Here is a 9,749-nt window from a genome sequence, read left to right as displayed (position 1 = left end):
TTATTTCTAGTAATAGAAATTAAGTTTAGTAATATTAAATTAGCTTGACTTCTAGAAACCAGACTAGAAAACAGGAGACACTGAATTCTAGTCCCACGTTAGGCACGAAAGCCAGCTGGGTGTCTTTGAGCCAGTCTCAGCCCAATCCACCTCACAGTAGTGAGGAAAAGAGGAGAAGGGAGTATTATGTATGTTTGCTGCCTTCAGTTGACTATAAAAATAAGGGAGGAATAAAAATTAAAAATAAAAAACTTTATAGACCTGTCCATGAAAGTTTTCTTAATACTGCGGTTTTCTGAGTCTGTGCACATCTAAATTAGATTCATATTTTATACAGGTTGTGCATTTCTTTTAATCTTTATAAAAATATAGTATGTTTGGTTTTCTTTGTAATAGATTGTTTAACTCATGGAGAGAGAAATTTTCAGAGACAAGGGATTTCTCAGAGTGCATTATGCTGTAGGAAGAAAACTCACTTGCCATTTGGGCAACCTTTTTCCAAACAGGCAATAGTTATAGTGTCCCCTAACAGAGACAAAAACACGTCTCTCCGGGAAGCCAACCAGCACTGGCAAGCAAACATAAAACACAATTCTCTCAAGATAAGGGAACTCATAATACCCCATAAAAATTTCACACCAAAGAGATTTTACACATCTAAGTTCACACACCCCATAGGACAATGAATGGATCTTCATTTCCTGGGCCTCACATATCCCCAGAGTAGGAACACTTTAATTTGCACATCTAACTTATTTCACATCAAAGTCCATTACTTCATGATCAAAGACCATTGTTACCATAAGTACTACCATTCTGAGCATTCTAAGTTCATAGTCTACCTTTTGATTGCTCTACTGCACTTCATGCTATCAAAATAAAACTTTGCCTCTACTTCAAGCAGTTGTCCTGCATCCTTCATCAGGTAACATGGTTTGGAATAGGACTAACAAACTTTAATCTACACAGGATATCTGAGGTGTCAATTTATTCACCTTGAAGATATACTATATAAGTAATGGTGGAGAATGTTTTTGACTCAAAGGGCACTGAATAGTTGTCCAATATGATGGAATAGACAGAGCAAGTGTGATAAACCAGTTGACCATTTACTCAGTTTGTATTCTGCCAAGAGTCATTTATCCATTTACTTTTACTTTTATTTGGACTTTTATACCGCCCCCTCTCCCCAAAGGGACTCGGGGCGGTGTACAGTCAGATAAAACACATCAATAGATAGAAAATACAAACATAAAAGAGGAGGCAATAGGAAACTGTACATAAAGCAAAGCAGTTAAAAACAATATTTAAATAACCCTAAAAATACCCAATTAAAATATCTGCCAGGAGGTAGAATAAGACTATGAATGGGCCAGGCCGGCTAAACGGAACAGGTGAGTCTTCAGTTTTTGTTGGAAGGAGCGGAAGTCGGTGGTGGTTCTGATATCGGGGGGGGGGGAGGTCATTCCAGAGGGTTGGGCCCATCACAGAGAAGGCTCTACTCCTAGGCGCTGCCCGTTGGCATTGCTTATTGGACGGTACCCGGAGGAGTCCTTTCCTGTGAGAGCGAATCGGTCGCAGGGAAGTGTGTGGTAGGATGCGATCCTGCAAGTACCTAGGTCCTGAGCCATGGAGCGCTTTAAAGATGGTAATTAACACCTTGAAACGCACCCGAAAGACCACAGGCAGCCAGTGCAGCTCGCGCAGGAGCGGTGTTACGTGGGAGTACCTAGTACTCCCCATAATAGCCCGTGCGGCTGCGTTCTGGACTAACTGCAGTCTTCGAGTGCGTCCCAAGGGAAGCCCCATGTAGAGGGCATTGCAGTAGTCCAGCCGAGATGTCACCAGTGCATGAGTGACCGTGCGTAGGGCATCCCGGTCCAGTAGGGGGCGCAATTGGCGCACCAGGCGAACCTGGTGGAACGCCCCCCTTGCCACGGCTGCCACATGGTCATCCATTGACAGCCGGGCATCTAGGAGGACGCCCACATTGCGCGCCCGTTCCACAGGGGGCAATTGCTCGCCCCCTATGGTCAGTGATGGAATCAACTGACTGAACCGGGGTGCCGGTAGCCACAGCCACTCCGTCTTGGAGGGGTTGAGCTTGAGTCTGTTGTCCCCCATCCAGATCCCGACGGCTTCCAAACACCGGGTCATCACCTCGACAGCCTCGTTGGGGTGGTCTGGGGTGGAAATGTTATATTTGTTATGCTCAACTTTAACGTCTGAAACAAATTCAGTTTTATCAATCACTGAAGATCAACTATAGATGACAGCTGTTGTCTTCCTATTCAGCTTCTGAGTTTTCCAGCTTCTCATTGTAGGAAATAGATGCACCTTTGGCCTGTGCTAATACAGCTCTTACATTCAAGTCAAGGCATTTTACAAATAAATTGTTATGTACTGATACAAATATGCCAATGTAATTAGTTGAGATTCAGATCAGATAAATTTAAATTTCAAAAATAAAAATCAGGTACTTTTCATCCCAACTACCGTAGTTTTGTTTCATTTGTTTCAGACTTTGTATCTGATCTTTCTATACTTGGGTCATGAACAGTACATATTAGGGAATGTATAATAAAACAAAACAAAGTGAATACAAATAAAAACACCTCATCAGCAGTATATGAACAGGCCTGGCAAATAGGTCACAGAAAAAAATGTTTGATGTGATAATGTAATTTTATTTGCATACTTAGAGAGTAAAGAAATAGTTACATTCTTAGAAGATTGATTGATAATTGATACCCAATAAAAATATTTCTCATTTATACTTCCAGTTATATATTTTTTGCAATAAAAATGTATTTGGTTTAATAATAATATACATTTCATCAAACTGGGTTTCTATATTGTAATATGCTTGCTGTATTTGCACAACATAGCTTAACTATGTTTACTCAATCCAATTTGGGAGTTTGCACAATATTGTGGTTCCTAATGCAAGCATACTATTTTGTGATTTAGTATATTGGTTGAACATTATCAGTCAGACTTAAATCAGAAGATTCAACCTGAAATATTTGGCTGTAAATTACAATACAATACAAGAGTTGGAAGGGACCTTGGAGGTCTTCTAGTCCAACCCCCTGCCTAGGCAGGAAACCCTATACTGTTTCAAACAAATGGCTATCCAACATCTTCTTAAAGACTTCCAGTGTTGGGGCATTCACAACTTCTGGAGGCAAGCTGTTCCACTGATTAATTGTTCTGTCAGGAAATTTCTCCTCAGTTCTAAGTTGCTTCTTTCCTTGATTAGTTTCCACCCATTGTTTCTTGTTCTACCTTCAGGTGCCTTGGAGAATAGTTTGACTCCCTCTTCTTTGTGGCAACCCCTGAGATATTGGAACACTGCTATCATGTCTCCCCTAGTCCTTCTTTCTATTAAACTAGACATACCCAGTTCCTGCAACCATTCCTCATACGTTTTAGTCTCCAGTCCCCTAATCATCTTTGTTGCTCTTCTCTGCACTCTTTCTAGAGTCTCCACATCTTTTCTACATCGTGGTGACCAAAACTGAATGCAGTATTCCAAGTGTGGCCTTCCCAAGGCATTATAAAGTATTAACACTTCACGTGATCTTGATTCTAACGTGTTGGCTTCACACATTAAGAAAAAAGTTAATCAAACCCAAGTTTGTTTTTGTACATGAGCAATTTTTTGTGAACATAGCTAACAAGAAGAATCTCAGAAAGTTTCCAATAATTCTGAGCAGATTCTAGTGGCAGGAATTGTTACAGCTGTTCATTATAAAAATGCTGAGTTTCAGAGCTTGTTTTTGTGCTTATCGTCCAGCACCGTGTCAGTGAAAATTTAGTGAAGTAATTCTTTTTGAGGCCAATGTAGGAAAATCATGGAAATAGTAGGGCTTCATTGAACTCCTAAATTTTGAAGCTGACAATATGACAGACACAAAGTTGCAAAACTCATGATTATTCAGGCATCAAAAGTACACACCACCAGGGACATGTATTTATCCTCAGAGTGAATAATCTTTCTGCAGGGTTCTTCACTTTCTATAGTAATCAGCCTGAAGAAACTAACTACACTGATTCTGCATCTGAATCTGAGTAGATTCTTGTTCCATCCTTCTTGAAGTTATTTCCATGGAACACCAATAACACTTTTGAACAAATATGTTGCTTTGAGAAATCTTTGCATTGGTTCACATTGTATCCATTCAGAAAACTAAGGATTATAATAGTACCTCTTTTTATGTATCCATTCAGCAATTAAAGATTCTTACAGTATCTCTTTATAATCCTATGCAATAAAATAAAGTTTAACTTTTCATATTTGTGTATGTTGGAAGAGAGAGTGAAGTAGGTCCGAATGTCTTGCTTCCTTTCTCCAGAACCTCAACACAGCTTACACAGAGTAAGTCTATTAATTTTATCCCCACAATAATCACAATGAGATGAAACACTCTGGAAGTCAATGAGGGTTCTTAAAATCATTTTTAATGGAGTTATAAGATAAAATAAGATACTGTTGGAAGAAATGTCCTTCTGGGTTCGGCTCCAAGTGGGGAAAAAGACACTGGAGACATGGAGGCTGCTTGGAAGGATGGTTTTAATGGTGGACAGGACCACATGGCCTGAGTCCTGAACAGAAAAGGTGATCACATGCTTCAATGTTGGTGGAGAAGAAGGGAAGGGAAGAGAAGAAGGGCTTGCAGGGCTTTTTATAATCTGTTCGGCCCCACCTATCTGTTTCATGTTCCTGTGTAAGAAATGTATTCTGATTGGTTGTCAGACTCACATGGGCCCATGCAGAGGCAACTCTCTAGCTGAGTTTTGAATCCAGGTTTGGTTGAGTTCAGATGCCATGTGATCAGTTGGGCTTATATTATCATGCCTTCATTCCCATCCCCCTGGAGCTGATGGGGAGAACTCATTATGTAAAGTGGACTAGCTTGGCCTTCTTAATGGCCCAATGACAAAGTGGGGATGGGCAGGAAGATGCAGGACTTTACTTTGTGTTTAAAGTGTGTTTCTCCCCTTTTCACATCCAGGAAAATATAATATTCTGCCTTTTCAATATTTCCTAGGATATTTCGTTTTTCTGGGGGAGGGCTGGGTGATAACTTCTTACAATACAAAATACTAAATAGAAAAGTAAATAGGAAAACGGTGGGGAGGAAAAGAGGGAAGAGAAATGAGGAAAGATAAGAAGGGGGTAGGAGAAGAAACGCTGACTTCCGACTCTCTCTGTTGCAGTAAAAGCATTAACATCACAACTTTTTTTTTCAGAATAATATGAACAAGCCATTTCTATAAAGATCTGAAAGCCATTCAGTTTCAATCGTTGAGGGAAGAGTCGAATTTGAGTCTCAGTACATCTGAACCACCACAGTATACCGGATTTTACATACTCTTGCTACATAATAGCACTATTTTATCGGTTCCATATTTTAAAAGGAATCCCGAATCCTCTCCTTGAAGTGATATTTCGTATTTCGTCACCCCTATTTTTAACAATATCGTTAACATTTCCAAAGTCAGTCAAAATGTTGCTCGTGGGGCTCCTCTTAATAAGAGTTCAGCTGGTAACATAAGTGGCAGCGAAGTGTCTCTGCGCAAGATTAGGACGCCTTTTCTCCGAGGTGTTCGTTTTTAACCACCCTCCGGGAAAGGCAGGAATTCAAAGATAAAAAGAGGCGCATTTGGCACCGGCCCAACGCTGCGCCCCTTTTGGAGAAATAAAGGACAGTCAACCCCCTCTCCTCTCGTACAGCGCTTGCACCTCCCGGTTTAAGCAGCGAGAAAACTCCCTTCCTCGCTGCTTAAACTGGACATCGCGAGCCCTCCTCTCGCGGCGGGTGAATTTGAAGCGGAGGGCGGGACCGTCCGCCAAACAGACTGGGGGTGGGTGGGGCCCTACCTCGTTCCCATAGCAACAAACGCCTTGTTGACAACCCAGTGCCGGTGCTTGTGGAGTTGGACGCCGGGCCCTCTTGCCTTCATCGCTCCCCTTTTCTCGGCAAAGCCCAAGCGACCCCAGCATCCCTGAAAGAGGTGAGGGGCCCACAAGGTGACAAGACGACTGGGCTCGCCCGGATGCCTCCCAAACGTGGCTGCAGACCGAGAGCGAGCGAGATATATTTCAAACAAGGGGGTGTTTTATGGCTCCAGGATTGCAGCTAGGATTCCTTCCGCTGCCTGCTTGGAGACTTACTGCATTTTCCGGGATAGGGCAAGGCAGCTGTTGCTACAAATGAAGCTGCCCTGCTCTTCCTACAAAAACAACCCACTGTTGAATTCAGAGCAACTTTTCCTTCCTATATAGATGCTGCTGATCTCGGAGAGACGCTTGAAAATTAACTGATTGCATTGCAAGTTTGTAGGGGTGGGAATAAAAACACCTTTGCTTTGTGAACTTGCTTTGTGGGTGTTTTTTCCCCTTGGGGAGTCCTTTCTCTGGAACAAGAAGCTGCCTAGAGCCTGTACACCGTTGTGGTGGGGTATAAATGTGTATAAATAGATTGTGTATCTCAAATGTTTCTTAATTTTTTCCCCCTTGGAGGACCTCTTTCTATGTTTAAAATGATGGAGGCCCTCAAAAGAGATTTTGCTTATATGGGATTTATATTTACCATATTAAATATGGGTGCATTACCTTCCACTAATGCGGCTCACAATTGCTTGATGGGATTTTAGTACTGAATTATTTTTCAACATAAGCCAGCAAATAATTTTGATTTTGTGGACTCTGAGTCTTGAGGGACCCCAAGGGTACACACTTTGAGAAATACTCATGTACCTCAATTTCTGGAATTGGAAGCAAAAATCCTGTCTTATTGTTATTCCCTATTCACTGGTATTCGGTACCATATTGACTAGGTGTCTGAATGGTTTGTTACTCAGTCAGCCAGATATTCAGACTGGAATTGGCATTTTTATCTACCTATAGAGTCCTTACCAAGGACCTGGAATAGGTAGGTGTTGGTATTTTGTGGTGTTAGAGGTATCATCATGGGATGTATTATTTACATTGTTGTTTTTACTAATTGTTAGGTTATTTTCTTATACTGTATATTTCTCTAACTCTCCCCTTACAAATGCATATGAAATGATTGGCTCTACTCTCACATAATACTGCAGCTTACAAATATTGAGCATATCTGCAAGCTGCACAAAGTACATAAAACATTTATCCTCTCATCCATTCAAGGGAAAGAACAAGCCATATTGTATTTTTTATTTAATTTGATTAAATAAAAATTAATTAGATTCCTGATTTGTCTTTACACGTTTTATCCTAGCTGGTAAAGTAGATGACCTCTACTCTAGGTTCTGCTTCTTGACCCATGTTAGGACCGAGGGATACTAGAAGCTCTTTTTTTAAAATACATAAATGTATGCCTTCATACAAAAGTAATCACAGGTTCTTGCTTAAAGTTAGATTCATATTCAGGAATCCAAAGCACTTAATGAAATCAATGATCCTGAAAGTTATTATTTTCCTTTATTGATTGGATTTTGAAAAAGAACTGAATCAGTCAAATGAAAATGCATATAAAGTTATATAACACTACACTTATCAACATGGAATTATTTCATATTATATATCAAGTTCTGACTTCCACCCATCTCTGCATAATCAGTATGTTAACATCTTCATCTACATTAAAATGATTGCCATAATCTTTACTTGCTTTTATTTTAGATGTCAGCTCCAAGTAAATCAACAAACACTCATGATGAAGATGAAGATGTATGGAACCTTCAGTTACCACCTATAGCTCTTCCTTCGACATCTAAGGAGTTGACTGAAAAACAGAAGAAATTGATGAAATACCGAAGAGTAACGGAACAGCAGAAGATGCTTAACAAAATCATGTAATATCTCTCTTTCTGTACAGCAATTATTATGGAGTGGTAGTGGTTGTGCTTGCCTTATTCTCTGTTCTAGGGCTGAAAACGCGGTTTGTAGATTCCTATCTGACACACAAGTCTTGCACACTTACAATACAATACAATACAATACAATACAATACAATACAATACAATACAATACAATACAATACAATAGTAGAGTTGGAAAGGACCTTGGAGGTCTTCTAGTCCAACCCCCTGCCTAGACAGGAAACCCTATACCGTTTCAAACAAATGGCTATCCAACATCTTCTTAAAGACTTCCAGTGTTGGGGCATTCACAACTTCTGGAGGCAAGCTGTTCCACTGATTAATTGTTCTAACTGTCAGGAAGTTTCTCCTCAGTTCTAGGTTGCTTCTCTCCTTGATTAGTTTCCACCCATTGCTTCTTGTTCTACCCTCAGGTCCCTTGGAGAATAGTTTGACTCCCTCTTCTTTGTGGCAATCCCTGAGATATTGGAACACTGCTTTCATGTCTCCCCTAGTCCTTCTTTCTATTAAACTAGACATACCCAGTTCCTATACATCTGTTCTGCAAATTTCTGGACATAAGATATTAGCAGATTGTTATGATTAATTCAATATCAAATGCTTTACCTAAAAATGCACAGAAAAACAGATACTTAAAAGGTAAAATATCCAACATGAGCTGAGCTTACACAATACAATGGTTATAAACCATGGCTCATGATTGCAGGCAGCCCTCAACTTAAGACCATTCACTTAGCAATAGTTGAAAGGTACAATATGGTGAAAAAAAGTGGCTTATGACTGGTCCTTGCACTTAGAATAGTCATAGCATCCCCTTGGTGTTTTGATCATAATCTGAATGCTTGGAAACCAGCTTGCATTTACAACAGTTGCAGCATCCTGGTGTTGCATGATCACCATTTGCAATCTTCCTAGCTGGCTTCTGACGAGCAAAATTCCACCAATGGAAGGAAAGGTTGCAAGTGACCTATTGTAATTGAATCCCTTCACCTTGCTGTTAGTCATTCTCTTTTTGTCTTTCCTTCCACATTATAGTCTTCTCTATAGTCTTCTCAAGGCAGCTAGACTTTTTCATAGTGTGTCCAAAAATTGAGCCTGGTCATTTGCAACTCCAATGAGAACTCTGCAATTAATTTCTTTAATGATCCAATTGAGTCTTTTATGGACTGTCAATGATATTCTCAGAAATCCTCTTCAACACCAAGGTTCCAAAGTATTGAATGTCAATATGTTTTATATCCTGCTTTTTCCAATGCAAATTTCTCTTTCATAGACACTCAGAATGAAAACTTTTGTTTACTACACAGTTCTGGTAGTTGTAGTTTAAGGCGTATCTCCACATCTATATATTTTTCCCAAGATCTTCACGTTACTTTTCAAATGCTAGTCTAAGGCATATCCTTTGATTGTTGAAGCTTTATATCATGCATGAAAAACCAGGTCCGCATGTGAAGATTCACCTAAACTGATTTATTCTAAAAGCCTATCTATATAAGGATTTTTTTTTGCAGGCAGTATCTGGTTAGAGTTAGAGAAGGGTCAACAGCATGCAAGGGGAGGTTGGACTTAGTTTGCTTGTGGCTATGTAAGGACTTGAAGCTGATCCCTCTTTTCACCCAGCCCTAGATTCCACCATTCCTCCTTCTACACTTTTACCATTGATAGCTGTTTCAAAATGTTCATTGCCAATTGTAAGGCTTGATTTGTTGTGATTAGTTTAGTCTTCCTTATACTAGTTCATATTTTTTCAAACATTGCTGCATATTTTTTTCAACATCATTTGTGTACTCTTCTACATTTACCTTGTTTTAACTTGTCTCTTTCCATCTCTGATGTCTTTACAAATGTCATTGTAATACTGCTTCTTGTCTCCCCTG

The 9,749-nt window shown here is 39.9% G+C and overlaps 1 protein-coding gene across 1 annotated transcript in view; it reads left to right on the top strand.

Moving 5' to 3' along the window:
• The first annotated feature begins 5,909 nt into the window (after positions 1 to 5,909).
• DNAH12 (dynein axonemal heavy chain 12) overlaps positions 5,910 to 9,749 on the top strand; it is a 113,477-nt gene continuing 109,637 nt past the window's right edge. Inside the window, exons 1-2 of the mRNA XM_081936986.1 lie at positions 5,910 to 6,021; positions 7,673 to 7,845. Of these exons, the coding sequence (XP_081793112.1) occupies positions 7,673 to 7,845 (173 nt within the window). The 5' untranslated portion in view covers positions 5,910 to 6,021. The remainder of the gene's footprint in view (positions 6,022 to 7,672; positions 7,846 to 9,749) is intronic.

The sequence above is a fragment of the Natrix helvetica genome (assembly GCF_964273705.1).
Source record: "Natrix helvetica genome assembly, chromosome: 1".
Lineage (NCBI taxonomy): Eukaryota > Metazoa > Chordata > Lepidosauria > Squamata > Natricidae > Natrix > Natrix helvetica.
This window is presented reverse-complemented; position numbering and strand designations above follow the sequence as displayed.